The sequence below is a fragment of the Musca vetustissima genome, unplaced genomic scaffold (assembly GCF_032173495.1).
Source record: "Musca vetustissima isolate MV318-11 ecotype Yass unplaced genomic scaffold, APGP_CSIRO_Mvet_v1 utg12556, whole genome shotgun sequence".
Taxonomy (NCBI): Eukaryota; Metazoa; Arthropoda; class Insecta; order Diptera; family Muscidae; genus Musca; species Musca vetustissima.
This window is the reverse complement of record NW_026886760.1, coordinates 10,481-27,959: the sequence shown is the minus strand read 5'-3', so window position 1 is coordinate 27,959 and position 17,479 is coordinate 10,481. Positions and strand designations below refer to the sequence as shown.

Genomic DNA, 17,479 nt, shown 5'->3' with positions numbered 1-17,479 from the left:
CTCTGATGTGGGAGTTATACGTAATTAGGTAAAGGTGATTATGTGCATAGTATTACTATTACTCCATTAGAGGACGAAAATGTCGCGCTGATCGCTTTGAAATTGTACATGAAGTTCCGATTATGGTCAAGGACGACGCCTATAGTTTTCGTTGAAGTTGAGATTTTATTCATGGGGGTACAATGAACCGAAAACTATATTTTTTTCAGATTTTCTAGTCGCTCTAGGGGCAATTATTATATGCAGAACATCAAATATTTTACAAGGTGTAGAGGATCTGACCAAATACTTAGAGCGACTGGATTATCCGTCAATATTCCAAGGGTCGAATCAACCAAAACCTAAAGTGACCAATTTTTTTATTCCATTACATAAAAATTTACTTCAAGAAAAAAATTGGAAAATATGCCAGGGTTAGGAAGTGGAATTGTTGATCGGTAAAAAGGGTGCAAATATCACGAAATATTGTCCCGGCTCAGAATATAGAACCGCAGAATGTTTGCTTTTCGTGGTAGTTGTGTAGGGTATCGTATGGTCGGCCACGTCCGACCACTGGTTTTTATTTAAAATTAATTAAAGCCAATTCGATTAAAAAATGTGCCCAAATATCGAATAATGGTGATTACCATTATGTGGGAGCTATCCGGAAACTTGGGCCAATTTTGATAATTTATGGTAGAGATATTTTCTACTCTAAGAGAATCCAAATTACAGCCGATTTGGTTGAGCTGCATATATTTGCCGTCTGAATGACGTCACGAATCATCCATGATTATCATAGAAAATGACTCAAGGACCTCAACTAATAATTATACCCTTCACCACTCTGTGGTACAGGGTATTATGTCTTTGTGCATATGTTTTATAACAGGCAAAAGGGAACGAGACAGACACATGGTTCCTTTTGAGAATATGCATAGAATCACTTTCTGAGTCGATTTATGCATGTCCGTCCGTCTGTCGATGTTAAATTGTAAACAAAGTACAGGTCGCATTTATAATCCGAATTGGATGAAATTTGGCATAGTTCACTTATTCGGCCCAGGGACGAACCCTATTGAAATTGGGAAAAATCGGTTCAGATTTAGATATAGCTCCCATATATATTTTCGTCCGATTTAATGTAAAGGGTCCCTATATATCTTTCGATTCGCACGAAATTTGGCACAGCGTAATGAATTAGGTCTAGAATGATGTGTGCAAAGTTTCGTGAAAATCGGTTCAGATTTGGATATAGCTCCCATACATATTTTCGTCCGATTTAAGGTAAATTGTGTACCAAAGTCTCTATATATACTTCGATTTTCACGAAATTTGGCACAGCGTAATGAATTAGGTCTAGAATGATGTGTGCAAAGTTGTGAAAATCGGTTCAGATTTGGATATATCTCCCATATATATTTTCGTCCAATTTAAGGTAAATGGTGTACCAAAGTCTCTATATATACTTCGATTTTCACGAAATTTGGCACAGCGTAATGAATTAGGTCTAGAATGATGTGTGCAAAGTTTCGTGAAAATCGGTTCAGATTTGGATATAGCTCCCATATATATTTTCGTCCGATTTAAAGTAAATGGTGTACCAAAGTCTCTATATATACTTCGATTTGCACGAAATTTGGCATAGCGTACTGAATTAAGTCTAGAACGATGTGTGCCAAGTTTCCTGAAAATCGGTTCAGATTTGGATATAGCTCCCATATATATTTTCGTCCGATTTGAGGTACATTGTGTACCAAAGTCCCTATATAACTTTCGATTTGCACGAAATTTGGCACAGCGTAATGAATTAGGTCTAGAATGATATGTGCAAAGTTTCGTGAAAATCGGTTCAGATTTGGATGTAGCTCCCATATATATTTTCGTCCGATTTAAGGTAAATGGTGTACCAAAGTCTCTATATAGACTTCGATTTGCACGAAATTTGGCAAAGCGTACTGAATTAAGTCTAGAACGATGTGTGTAAAATTTGGTGAACATCGGTTCAGATTTAGATATAGCTCCCATATATATTTTCGTCCAATTTAAGGTAAATGGTGTACCAAAGTCTCTATATATACTTCGATTTGCACGAAAAGTGGCATAGTGTACTGAATTAAGTCTAGAACGATGTGTGCCAAGTTTCCTGAAAATCGGTTCAGATTTGGATATAGCTCCCATATATATTTTCGTCCGATTTGAGGTACATTGTGTACCAAAGTCCCTATATATCTTTCGATTTTCACGAAATTTGGCACAGCGTAATGAATTAGGTCTAGAATGATGTGTGCAAAGTTTCGTGAAAATCGGTTCAGATTTGGATATAGCTCCCATATATATTTTCGTCCGATTTAAGGTAAATTGTGTACCAAAGGCTCTATATATACTTCGATTTGCACGAAATTTGGCATAGCGTACTGAAGTAAGTCTAGAACGATGTGTGTTAAATTTTGTGAAAATCGGTTCAGATTTAGATATAGCTCCCATATATATTTTCGTCCGATTTTCAGTAAATAGTGCACCAAAGTCCCTTTGTATCGTTCGATTTGCACGAAATTTCGCATAACGTGCTGAATTAAGTCTAGAACGATGTGTGTTAAATTTCGTGAAAATCGGTTGAGATTTAGATATAGCTCTCATATATATTTTTGTCCAGTTTTACGTAAATAGTGCACCAAAGTCCCTTTATATCCTTCGATTTGCACGAAATTTGGCATAGCGTACTGAATTGAGTCTAGAATGATGAGTGGTGAGTTTCGGGAAAATCGGTTTAGATTTCGACATATATATATGTTCCCATATATATGTTCGTCCGATTTTATGTAAATGGTGCTCCAAGGTTCCTATATATATAGCTTTCGATTTGCACAAAATTTGACATAGCGTACTGAATTAAGTCTAGAGAGATGTGTGTTAATTTTCGTGAAAATCGGTTCAGATTTAGATATAGCTCCCACATATAGATTATATTCTTAACAACGCGCGTACCGAATAGCGTGCATCAATTTTGCTATAAATCGTTTTCCATAAATTTTCCCCATGTTACGCAGGCGGCTCTAAATCTGCTCGTATGAAATTAAAGTTAGGATAGGTTGGAGAAAGAGGGAACATAGACATGCAATTGTTAGGATACATATGTACAATATACCCAAAGTGGTGAAGGGTATCATATAGTCGGCCCAGTCCGACTTTACTACTTTCCTTACTGGTTTTTATTGATGAAATTAATTAAAAAAAGGAATCAAATTTTGAGATATTTTTCTTAAGAGGAACCACTACCCATTCCCGGTTTCAAAAACTCAATGTTGTTATTTTTATTTAATTTGAAGCTATAACATCTGAAGAATGTCCCTCTAAAATTTCTAACAAAAATCTCAACAATTCTTGAAGATATAACCGATTTATTGTGTCAGCATCAAAACCTCATCGGCAACATAATTTGGTACTGAATTTGCCAAATATCTTTGGTAATTCTTCTTTGCCGCATGTTCAGGAAATATCGAAAAAATGTGATAATGAATATTAATTTACATTTATATAGAGCTTAAGCTATACAACATTTTTTTAATCGAGCATATCGCTTTGTAATAGCCGCCAAATAAAAATAATACGAAATAAATAATTGTGCTAAATAAATTTATTTATTTTAGAGTTGCTAATTTTGTGAAATAACTTACACGAGTTAGAAAATGGCAAATTGTTTTTGTTTTTTCATCCAATTACAAAATTGATAATCAATTTGGTGTTATATTTTTAAATTAAATTATATATTTATTTGTATAACATATGTGTGTATATATATATATTTAATTCAAAACTTACCCGGCCAAGATTCTTCAGAATTTGGTGGTGAATCCACAAATGTTATAACCGGTTCATATTCAGCGCCAAAATGTTGATGAAGAAATCCGCTCATTAAATTGCGATTAATATGTTGTTGGGTGTGCTAAAAAAATACAAAAAAAATATTTTAACAAATTATGTTTTTTTTTATTTTTTTACGAAGATTTAAAAATAAAAAAAAATCAAACCGGTCAAAAGTGACACGAAAGCATGCCTATATTTTAAAATTTTAATAAATCACAACAAACACGTAAAAAAGTGTCTGTCGAATACGTAACAAGAGCTATAAGTGAAGTGAATCTCGGTTTAAGAAAGACATAAAAACCGTATGAAAATGTCATTTGGTACATTGGTGCGTATAATTGTTGTCGCTACGTATACGCCACCAGAGCTATAAGGGTAAAAAAGGCATGAAGTTTTTTTTTATATTTTTTAGTCATTCAGCCAACAATGCGAGGCTTTTTTAAATCAAAAATTTCAAGCAACAACGAGGCGTGGATTTAATAAAAATATTTTTTTAGCCTTAGACAAGCATGGATTTTCTTCATAAGTTTTTTAGATTATTTTTAAGCCCTATATAAGTATTTATTAGGGCTGTGAATGGCTATACAAAGTTCAAACCAGCCGAACTTCACGACGTCTTTTCAAATTAGTAATGACGTAGTTTGGTGAGTAATTTTGTTTACCTTATTATCTATCACAGAATATTGAAGCTCGTTTGAGCAAAGCCATAAAAATGGTAAGAAAATGTCATTTGGACCGTATAATTGTTGTCGGTACGTATACGCCACCAGAGCTATAAGTGATTATTTTTTAACACTATATTGCCGAAGTCGGTCATTTTGACCGCTTTTCAATTTCAAGTACAAGAACAACTGTGCATATAATGACACTTTTTTTAAATTTGTTGTCTTTTTTATAATAAACGTAATTCTATGTGGTACAAAAAGTCACAAATTTTTTTAAAAAAGTGTACTTATATGCACAGTTGTTTTCGTACTTGAAATTGAAAAGCGGTCAAAATGACCGCCTTCGGCAATCTAGAGTTAAACATTTTTCCTAAAATTTTTTAAATATTTTTCTAACAACCAACGTGGATTTTTAAGACCCTAGACAAGTCTTGGATTTTATATTTTTTTTGTACCCTGCACAAGTAGTGGAATTTTACATATTTTTCTAAGCCCTACCTAACGCGTGGATGATACAAATATTTTTTTCTAGACTCTACACAAGGCTGGATTTTATAAATATTTTTTCTAAACAAGTCACGAATTGTATAAATATTTTTTTCTAGGCCCTACACAAGACCTGGATTTTATAATAATTTTTCCTACACTCTAGACAGGAATTTTCTAAATTCTAGGCCCTAGACAAGGCATGGATTTTCTAAATATTTTTTCTAGACCCAGCACAAGGTGTGGATGTTATAAATATTATTTCTAGACCCTACACAAGGCGTGGATTAAAAAAAGTTCTAGATCCTAGACAAGGTGGGAATGTTTTAAATATTGTTTCTAGACGCTACACAAGGAGTGGATTTTATAAATATTTTTTTCTAGGCCCTACACAAGGCGTGGATTTTAAAAATAAGTTTTTTCTAGACCCTACACAAGGAGTGGATTTTATAAATAATTTTTGTTAGATCCTAAACAAGGCGTGGATAATACAAATATTTTTTTATAGACCCTACACAAGGCGTGGATTTTATAAATTATTTTTTCTGGACCCTACACGAGGCTTGGCCTTTATAAATAATTTTTTTTCTAGACCCTGCACAAGGCGTGGATAATACAAATATTTTTTCCTAGACCCTAGAGAAGGCGTGGATGACACAAATATTTTTTCTAGACCCTAGAGAAGGTGTGGATAATACAAATATTTTTTTCTAAACCCTGGAGAAGGCATGGACTTTATAAATATTTGATATGGACATAAAACTATAATAAAGTGACAAAAACCATTCTGTGATTTGGGACATTGGTGCGTATAATTGTTGTCGGTACGTATACGCTACCAGAGCTATAAGTTTTATTTTTTATACATTTTTTGTTTCTTAATTAGGCAAGGTGTAGATTTATAAATATTTTTTTCTAGCCCCTACACAAGAAGTGGTTTATATAAATATTTTTTAGATCCTAGACAAGGCGTGGATTTTATAAATAGTTTTCTAGACCCTAGACAAGGCATACTATTTTCTAGACGCCACACAAAACGTGGATTTTATAAATAAATATTTTTTTAGATCCTAGACAAGGCGTGGATTTTATAAATATATTTTTTAGATCCCAGAAAATTTTTATACCCTACACAACTATGTTGTCAGGGTATTATAGCTTTGTGCAGCCCCAAAAGTTTGTAACGTCGCGAAATATTGGTCCTAGACCCACCTTCAAGTATACCGACATCTCGACTAGCTGAGTCGATCTAGACAAGGGTGTCCGTCCGTCCATTATAATTTGTAAACACGATACAAGCCACAGTTATGGACCAATCGGCACGAAATTTTGCATGTAGGATGGGTTCTGGCCAATGAAGACCCCTATTGTTTTTGGAAAATATCGTTTGATATTTAGGAGGTGAAATGGACCAAATACTTAATTTTTGTCGGTTTTTCCGCAATTATGGCGCAAATATCGCGATTTTTTACATGGAGAAGGGGATCGGGCCAAAGAATAAGCCTGCCTGTTTTGATAAAGATCGGTCAGTATTTAGCGGGTCAATTGGACCCTGACTTTTGTGTGAAAAATTACAATATTTGTATTCTATGGCGTATATTTTTACGCGTGGAGAAGTTGATAATATATACAAGAGGAATGGTTGACCTTTAAATTGACACCAATTATATTATCGTATGTACTCGTTACACTCAAATATTTACAGATGCTTACGTATTCATATATTATTTAGTAACCCATTACCACACTAGAGGGCGGAAATATAGCGCTGATCGCTTTGAAATTTTCCAGGTATGGTCAAGGATACGCCTATAATTTTCGGTGATGATCAGATAATACTTTTGGGATGAAGTGGACCCACGGTGAAGGGAATCTGGACAAGTAATTAGAAGGGCTGTACTAAGTATTAGTAGTATTTGTTCACCTCTAGTCGGTCAAGAGGGTGCAAATATCGCGAAATATTGCCCAAGTTCAGAATGTATTACCACAGAAAGTTAGATTTTTTGTGTAAGTTGTGTAGGGTATAATATGGTCGGCCCCGACCGACTATAGTGCTCCGCTCACTGGTTTAAATTTTTTTCTAGAACCTAGGCAAGACCCCATACCCTAGACAAAGCATGCATTTTTTAAATAATGTTTTTCTAGAACCTAGATAAGACCCCATACCTTAGACAAGACATGGATTTTCTGTTAGATCCTAGGCATGGATTTTATAAATATTTTTCCCAGACCCTACACAGGCCGTGTATGACACAAATATTTTTTTCTATACCCTAGACAAGGGTGGGCTTTTCTAAATATATTTTTCTAAACCCTATTATTTATAAAAAAAATTTATAGATCCTAGGCAAAGCGTGGATTTTATAAATATTTGTTTCTAGATCCTACACAAGGCGTGGACTTTATAAATAATTTTTTTTAGATCCTAGACAAGGCGTGGACTTTATAAATAATTTTTTTTAGATCCTAGACAAGGCGTGGGCTTTATAAATATTTTTTTTTTTAGATCCTAGACAAGGCGTAGACTTTATAAATAATTTTTTATATCCTAGACAAGGCGTGAACTTTATAAATAATTTTTTTTTAGATCCTAGACAAGGCGTGGATTTTATAAAAATTGTTTTCTAGGCCCTACACATTATTACGTTCTCATACGCTGATGACACAACTATAATAGTATCTGACAAATGTCTCCGCAGTGCAGAAACTAGAATTCAAAGTGAGATGAATATAGTTACAAAATGGTGTCACGATAATGGGTTGGTAATAAATGCTAGCAAAACAAAACTTATGCATTTCAGACCCAATCATATTCCTCAGCGAAGTATATCGATAATTTTTCATAACTACGACTGTGTACACAATGGAAGCAGTTCAGACATACGACTGGAAAAATGTACAACGTACATAGAAGTTGTGGACAAGGCGAGGATTTTATAAATATATTTTTTTCTAGACCCTACACTAGCTGTGGATTTTATAAATATATAAATAAATATTTTTTTCTAGGTCCTTGACAAGGTGAGGATTTTATAAATATTTTTTTCTAGACAAGGCATGGATTTTCTAAATATTTTTCTATTTTCTAAATATTTGACTAGGTTCTAGACAAGGCATGAATTTTACAACTATTTTTCTAGACCCTACCCAAGACTTGGATCGTATAAATAATATTCAAAATATGTCACCCACAAAATGAACACTCTTTTTTGTATCGATTATTGTTCATAATATATAATAATTATTTTTTTTTTTATTTGCAATAAATTAAACAATTTTAACACTTACGATACACAAACAAAAGCGACAGACACACTCTCACACACACACACACCGAGTCACTCTCACATACACCGAGTACACATCGCGGTAAGTGTTAATCAAAACATTTCAATAAATAAATAAAAAATAATCCAAAGTTTACACACTAACACACTCACAATAGACGAAATGGGAGGCAACAAACACACATACCATTGAATTGTTATTTGTGTATGTGTGTGTGCGTGTGGATATGTAATGTCACAGGGAGATCACTGATCAGCCAGTATCCGATGCTGATCTATAAACAGCTGATTATTTTAATATCAAGTTTTCAAAACGCAATTTTGAATATCAGCCACGCAGATTATCTGAACTACACACCACAATTCTAATTTTAAAATAACTAAAGGAAATTTTCAAACAAATTATTTCCAAAAATAATTCAAAATGAAATAACAAAAACAAAAAATGAAATAATATTTTCAAAATATTTCATTAAAAGAACTTATATTAAATACTACTGAGCTTTATTTGAAATTCAAAACGAAACGAACAAAAAAAAATCGAAATAAAACAAAAACAAAATGAAAATCATTCTCAACATTATCAATAACATAAGGTCGACAGATCAGCAGCTAGCTGCCACAGAGCAAAACAAATTGTAAAGGAATAAAAAAACTGAGACGTCTCCCGACGAGAGAGTAAGAATATCAGTGGAACATTATAAAATTATAAAAAAAAAAAAAAAACACGAAAACAATTTTAAGTGATAATTATGGAATACAGCGGAACATCAGGGGGATCCATGAATTCATCAGGGGGAAAGATGAATTCCATCGTTGTAGAAAAATTTCCATGAGAGTTCTCCACAGAGCTTTATAAAATAATCTATTTAGAGAACGTTGAATTTCTTTATAGCGAATCTCGTCTGTAATTTATTTTCTTAGTCTCTTCGGAGAGAGCCTAGTGGAGAATATAATTTTTTAATTTTTTTAATTTATATATTTACAATTTTTATAGAAGAAGTGCCTCTCCCTCTATTTTGTTGTCTTGATTGTTAAGAAGTCCCATTACAATTGCTGTGAAGGGTTTTCTTATCTGCCATCGGACAAAAGTGTAAACACTTTTATAGTAAATACTAGCAAAACATTTAGCTGCACTTGGCAACATCGGCCACTGCAGTCAAGGTTTTCTTCGTGAGTTTTGATTTATTTGCAAGATTTTGAAAACTAGTGTGGGTACATTTTATTGTACTTTAGGTTATAATTTTAAATGGATTAAGAAAATGTCAACGAACCAGTTAGAAAATGTCATTAGGTGATGCTGACAGGCATATACCTTCGGTATCTAAGTGTCAGGATCCATACATTATGTTGGCCATTTCGGCACCTAATGTAACTTTGATACAAATATTTTTGAAATTATCGCAAGCAAAATTCGCAAAAGAAGGATTCTGAAATAATTATTCTAAATGGTGGTTATTGGCTCCAATAGAAATCATCTCATTTGTCTATCCAAATTTCAGGCATTTGGTACATTGGTGCGTATAAGTGTTGTTGGTACGTATACGCCACCAGGGCTATAAGGTATTATTTTTAATTTTTTTCCTAAATTAAATTATGTCCTGGATTTTAAGGAAGCCAATAAAGCGTGATTTGTTTAAATATTTTTTCAGGACTTGTATTTAAAAATAATTTTTTTTCTAGACCATAGATTATGTCTTAGGTTAGGTTGGGGATGTACGGTTGTTGTAACAACCGTCCACTCGGAAACTATGTCCATTGTGATCATCCTTTATGTATAGGTATACCTATAAAGAAAAGAAAAAAAATAGTGGAAGAGTAGAGAGAAGAATAGTGAGAAAAAAAGGGGGCGGAAGAGAGATTATTTTAGCCAAGTCAATTTTTTGACAAAGCCTAGAATTTGGTTAGGGTCTATTTTAGAGAAAAAGACTAGATTATCAATTTCATGACATCCAAACTGTTTATGTCTTCTGCTAATCAGCGATGGACATTTGCAGAGGATGTGCTCAATTGTTTCCAGTTCTTCTTCGTCCTCACATAGACGACAGTAATCCTCTCCACTGGAGTCCCACTTAGAAGTGATAGATCTAACTTTGCAGTTACCAGTAATAATCCCCACAACGATTTTGATCTTCCTCTTGCTGTGATCCAGCAGCGAAGACGTTCTTTTGCGAGAAAATTCTGGCCATATAGATTTAGAGATTCTGCAAGCAGGTTCCCTTAACCAATGGAACGCACGGATTCTGCCAATGAAATAGCTGATAGGGGGGGGTTTCACAGATCTCTCAATCAGAAGACTGGACGACTGCGACCCCCCTCGAGCAAGCTTGTCGGCTATCTCATTCCCTTCAATATCGTTATGTCCTGGAACCCAGCATAGCCCAACTATTTGTCGTATATCATTCAGAGCGGTCTTACAATCATGAACTGCTTTCGAGTTTATAGTATGCGCCTTCACCGCTTTGAGGGCCGCCTGAGTATCTAAATACATAGTCACCGGTCCCGTAATGTCGGCATTAAGTGATTTTACTATCTCGACCGCTTTCGTGATTGCGAGAATCTCTGCTTGAAAAACGTTACAGTCATTGTTGAGTTTATATGAGTTCTGTATACCTAATTGCCTACAGTAGACGCCTGCACCAGTGCCTTCCTCCATCTTGGACCCGTCTGTGAAGATTGACAGACCTGGCAGAGGTAGGGAACCACTAGTCCAGGATTGCCTACTAGGAAATTCAACTTTGATGTCATTAAAGTCCCTATGGGGGGAATATAATCACTGATATGACTATCCCCCCTAAAAAGGTCATAACCTGGCGTTATGTTTAGGATGCTGGCATGACCATAGTTCAGCGATTTCAAGGCATCTGTTTCCCGGAGACTCAGGGCACACCTGGCCGCCTGGAATTTGATCAGAATATCCAATGGTTGGAGATTCAAGATTGCATTCAAGGCTGCCTGTGGTGTACTTCTTAATGCTCCGGTGATCAGAATTGAAGCCGATCGCTGTACTAAGTTCAGTTTTGTCAGCAGCTTCTTTTTGTTCAGCCCCTGCCACCAGACAAGACAACCATAAGTAAGTATGGGTAAGACAATCGTCGTATACAATCAGTGTATAATTCCGGGTCTCAATCCCCTATGGAGTTCTTGCCTATGGAGTTCTTGCATGAATAGAGTGCCAGCAATCCCTTCTTGGAGCGTTCCTCAACATTCCTATTCCACAGTAAATTGCGGTCTAGGATAGTGCCAAGATATTTAGCTTCATCAGAAAGGGTTAAAGTCACTCCACCAAGTGATGGCAGGCGGAAACTAGGAATTTTGTATTTCCTAGTGAAGAGCACCAATTCGGTTTTAGTGGAGTTTACACCAAGACGTTTGGTGCAAGCCCAATTTGACAGGGTTGAAAGGGCACCCTCCAGGATGTATAGAAGCACAATGGCAACGGATTTCTCCCTACAAACTGCAGCAATAGCAACACTTGGGTACCAAAAACCACCATCAAGAAACCCATAGTACGATCAGAAGTGTCGTAATGCTATCGATGTGAAAAACGCAGCGTATAGGGCAGCCCTGCAGACAGTAACCACACGTAACGTGATGGAGAATTATCGGGAGAAGAGGAGAGAAGAAAGAACAAGAAAAACGTGAGCGTGAGCAAATCGAGATGTACAGGAGTCAGAATGAAGTCCGGAAATTTTGCCAACGAGTAAAACACCAAACCGAAGGTTTTGGTGCAGGCACATCCTCCTGTAGAGATGAAGAAGGAAACCTGGTGACAGATACAGACAGCGTGTTGAGGATCTGGAAGGAGCATTTTGAAAAACTTCTGGTATCAAATAGTAGCGGTGAAGATGATACCCCAGAACCAATAATAGATGACGGTATAGGGTGTATACCATCTAGCCAAGATGAGGTCAGAATAGTAATCAATCGGCTGAAGAATAATAAAGCAGAGGGTGCCGATGAGTTACAAGCCGAACTATTCAAGTGTGGTGGTCAAATGCTGGTCAGGAGCATTCACCAGCTGATTAGTACAATTTGGCTAGAGGAATACATGCCCAATGATTAGGACCTCAGCATGCTGTGTCCCGTACACAAAAAAGGAGACAAGACGATATGGAATATAGAGGAATAAGTATCCTTCCCATCACGTATAAAGTGCTATCCAGCGTACTGTGTGAACGACAGAAGCCAATGGTCAATGACATTATTGGACCATACAAATGCGGTTTCAGACCTGGCAAATCCACCATTGACCAGATTTTCACCCCACGCCAAATCCTGAAAAAAATTCACGAAAAACACATAGGCACATTCCACCTATTCGTCGACTATAAAGCCACATTCGACAGACCTATTCGTTCAGAGGTGTTTAAAGCCATTTCTACGTTTGGCATTCCTGCAAAATTAATTCGGCTATGCAGAATAACTTTAACTGGTACAAGATCAGCAGTTAAAGTCGGAAAGGACCTCTCGGAGCCCTTTAATATCGAACGAGGATTCGGACAAGGTGAGAGTTTGTCGTGTAACCTTTTTAAAATCCTGCTGGAAAAGGTCATACGAGAGGCAAAGGTAAATAGAAATGGCACTCTGTACATCAAACAACACATGTTACTCGCCTTCGCCGATGACATCGACATAATGTGTCGAGCATTGAGAGCGGTAACAGCCACCCTTGAACAAATTGAGATGGAGCCGGCCAAAGTGGGTCTGGCAGTAAACGGCGAGAAGACCAAGCTGATGGTATCAACGCGCAATACGTCGAGTAGATTCGGACCAACTGTGGAACTTCAGAACTACAGGTTCGAGGTAGTCAAAGATTTTATATACCTTGGTACCGCCATAAATAAAACTAATGACATCAGTTTTGAAATTTGGAGAAGGATAGTGTTGGCCAACAGATGCTACTATGGTCTGAGTAAGCAACTCAAAAGCAAGGCCACCTCCCGCCAGACCAAACTCATACTCTACAAGACGCTGATACTACCCGTGCTATTATATGGATCTCAAGCATGGGCACTTACGCAAGCAGATGAGCAGCTCTTGGAGTGTTTGAGAGAAAAATACTCCGAAAGATCTATCGCCGTCGAATCAACCATGAGCTGTACCAGCTATTCTCGGACATCGGCATTGTTAGGCGTATTGAGCTGCAGCGACTACCTTGGCTAGGTCATGTTGTGAGAATGGATGAAGATGCCCCAGCCCAGAAGGCATATAAAAGCGAACCAGCTGATGGTTCATGCAGAAGGGGAAGGCCACGAATAAGGTGGAAAGATCAAGTGGAAGACAACATTGCCGATTATGGTCTTCCAAATTGGAAAAACTTCGTAAAAGACAAAAGAAAGAAATCTTTTTTAAGCTCGGCTTGTGGAACGAAAGTTCTGTCACAAGCTAGCTAATTAAGTAAGTATACAAAAGGCGGGAATTTTATAAATATTTCATTTCAAGACCCTACACAAAGTGTGGATTTTGATTTTTGTTTTTTTCAAGACCCTACACAAATTCTACCTAATATACCTAATACCTAACATCGATCGAAACCCATTATATACGACTATGACAATCTTTCAAAATAAACAAAAGATCCGATGAAAAGGTTGGCAACTCTATTGGCAACTCAGACAAATTTGTCTAAGCAGATATAGAAGAAAGGAACTCCGTCCACTCGCTTAATTTTGCCTATTTGTTTTTCATTTTCGGAGTAAGATAATAATTTTTCTCCCAAACTAGGAAAATAACAAGTGAAAAAGCGTTAAGTTCGGCCGGGCCGAACTTTGCATACCCTCCACCATAGATATACTGACAGGTACTTGAAATGAAAATATAGGGAACATACCAAAAAATGGACATATACCGACAATCCGATTATGTAAACAATAATTTTTAATAGAAAATTATACCCCACAGCCTTATGGATAATTAGTGTGGATACACTTTCACGCTGTGAAAATGTGCCTCATCGAAATATTGGTTCTAGACCCCATGTTTCTTGGGTCCAAATCCGTTTAAGAAAAATTTGATTCCATCCCATCTTATTATGTCTTTCAAACTTAGTTCAAGTCCAAATTTGGGGAATATCGGTCCATGCCTTCTGGTACCTCCCACACAGGGGCTACGGCTAAGCCTAAATGCGGGCTATAGTTCACATATGGTTCATTATCGAACCGTACGTTCTAGTTTTTTATCTCGATATCCTTCGCAGGTGAAATGATTAAAACAGAGTGTTAGAACCAAACCCAAAACGCGGAAAAATCAGATAATTATATTAATATAAAAAAATGGGGTTATATGGGGACTACGCCTAAAAGGGGTTGACTATTAATAATTTTTGGTAGGGAAATTTGTTTCCATATACGGCTACAAAATACCAAATTTCAGTGATTTCGGTTGAAAAACGCGCTCAAGAACCTCCAAATTCCGAAATTTGGGGGTACCAGAAAAAAATGGACTTATATTTATAATTTTTAGTGGAGATATTTGGTACCCAATAAGAACCCAATATACCAAATTTCAGCAAATTCGGTTGAAAAACGCGCTCCAGAACCCCAAAATACCGAAATTTGGGGGTACCCTTATATGGGAGCTACCACAAAAAATGGACTTATATTTATAATTTTTAGTGGAGATATTTGGTACCCAATAAGAACCCAATGTACCAAATTTCAGGGAATTCGGTTGAAAAACGCGCTCAAGAACCTTAAAATACCGAAATTTGGGGGTACCCTTATATGGGGAGCTACCAGAAAAAATGTACCTATATGCATAATTTTTTTGTGGAATGATTTGGAACCTATTTACAACTCAAAGTACTAAATAACAGCCAATTCGGTGGGAAAATACGAACAAAACCCCTAAAATACCGAAAATTAGGATGTACCAGAAAAAGTGGGCCTATATTTATAATTTTTTGTGGCGACATTTAGTACCCATTAAGAACCCAATGTACCAAATTTCAGCGAATTCGGTTGAAAAACGCGCTCAAGAACACCAAAATACCGAAAATTTGGGGGTAGCCTTATATGGGGGGCTACCAGAAAAAATATACCTATATGCATAATTTTTTGTGGAATAATTTGGAACCTATTTAGAACTCAAAGTACTAAATTACAGCCAATTCGGTGGAAAAATACGACCAAAACCCCCAAAATACCGAAAATTAGGAGCTACCTTTACATGGGGGCAACCAGAAAAAGTGGGCCTATATTTGTAATTTTTTGTGGCGACATTTAGTACCCATTAAGAACCCAATGTACCAAATTTCAGCGAATTCGGTTAAAAAAACGCGCTCAAGAACCCCAAAATACCGAAAATTTGGGGAAAGCCTTATATGGGGGGGCTACCAGAAAAAATGGACCTATATGCATAATTTTTTGTGGAGTGATTTGGAACCTATTTAGAACTCTAAGTACTAAATTACAGCCAATTCGGTGGGAAAATACGAACAAAACCCCTAAAATACCGAAAATTAGGAGGTACCGTTACATGGGGGCTACCAGAAAAAGTGGGCCTATATTTGTAATTTTTTGTGGCAACATTTAGTACCCATTAAGAACCCAATGTACCAAATTTCAGCGAATTCGGTTGAAAAACGCGTTCAAGAACCCCAAAATACCGAAAATTTGGGGGTAGCCTTATATGGGAGCCATGCCTAAACGTGGACCGATATATCCCATCTTCGAACTTGACCTGCCTGCAGACAAAAGACAACCCTATGCAAAATTTCAGCACTCTATCTTAATTCCTTCGGAACATAGCGTGATTACAACAGACGGACGGACGGACATGGCTAGATCGTCTTAGAATTTTACCCTGATCAAAAATATATATGTACTTTATAGGGTCGGAAATGAATATTTCGGTGAGTTACAAACGGAATGACAAAATTAATATACCCTCCATACAGCAACGTACACAGGATTTCATTTCTGTGGGGGGGTGGTCCCGGTAGTACAAAATGAAAAAAATCGCTGTTGCAAAGATAAATTTACTGTGAAAAAAATGCATTCATTCATACGTCCCTGCCTCCATACTATTGTGGGGAGTATAAAAAAATATTGCCGATTAGGGAACACAACTATAGTTAGAGAACAACTTACCTGTAATATAGGGTGATGATTGTGATTATTATTACTGCTACTGTTGCCACTGTTGTTGTTGTTGTTGCTACTGCTATTATAATCCATTGAGTCTGCTAAGATACCCTTTGAAGGTGTTATTGTTGTTGTTGCGGTTGTCGAATGCTGATGATGCAGTAGATGGTGTTGTTGTTGCTGCTGCTGATGTGGGTGTTGTTGTTGTTGTTGGTGTTGATGATGTTGCAACGAATACGGATCAAACAGCGATTGTAAATCGAAAAAACTCGGTTGATATTGATGGGGGTTGTTGTTATTGTTGTTGTTGTGGTTTGTATTGGTGGTATTGGTAACAACCGATAAAGCCATTCGGTCAGGAGCTTTTCAAAAGCCCAAAAAATCGCAAGTGTTTTTTGAAAAAAAAAGTAAAAAAAAAAATAGTGAAACGGAAACGCAGCCGAATTTACGCGGCAATTTCAAACGGATCTCTGTTCTCTCTCTCTTTCTCTTTTCGCTCGTTCACTCTCAATAACTCACAGATCAACGGCACAAAGGAATTATTACGATTTATCGATTACAATGGATGACGACGTCTAGGCGTTTGGCGGCGACGTTTAACTCCCTAACGCCAAGAAACACGGTGTGGCTAAATTTAGGCGTTTTTCTTATTGGCGATTTTCGGTGGCCTCTTTTCACGAGACAACGATTGTTTTTTGACGAGAATCAAGTTTTTTTTTTTCGAACTTTATTGGTTTGGATATTTTTCTTTGCCAAAATTGAAACGTTACATTTCTTGTTTTTAAAAAAAAAATAAAAGTGTTTACTAACAACCAAATATTTTCACTATTTTTGTTTAAAATTCCTTGGCTATTTTTTTTTGTTTTTTTTTTATTAACTAAAAATTCTTTAATTTCCTTGTTTTTAAATGCACTTTTCTTTTTGGGGGGTTATATAATAATTTTTTTTCTAAGTTTGGTATAGTTGTTAAATGGAAGTTTAGTTTTCGCTTATATTCTGGTTTTTCTTCTTGTTCTTTTTCTTATTGCGTTATAAGTTCTATATTTCTTTTTATTGTTATTGCTGTTGTTGTTGCGGTGAGTGAAACGTAACGGACGACAGCCGGCGA

At 36.3% G+C, this 17,479-nt stretch overlaps 1 protein-coding gene across 1 annotated transcript in view; it reads right to left on the bottom strand.

Annotated features, from left to right (window-relative positions):
* LOC133334244 (uncharacterized) overlaps positions 1–16,747 on the bottom strand; it is a 65,509-nt gene extending 48,762 nt beyond the window's left edge. Inside the window, exons 1-3 of the mRNA XM_061542532.1 lie at positions 16,569–16,747; positions 16,378–16,469; positions 3,802–3,925 (exon numbers count right to left, since the gene is read on the bottom strand). Of these exons, the coding sequence (XP_061398516.1) occupies positions 3,802–3,925; positions 16,378–16,469; positions 16,569–16,722 (370 nt within the window). The 5' untranslated portion in view covers positions 16,723–16,747. The remainder of the gene's footprint in view (positions 1–3,801; positions 3,926–16,377; positions 16,470–16,568) is intronic.
* Positions 16,748–17,479: the final 732 nt, after the last annotated feature.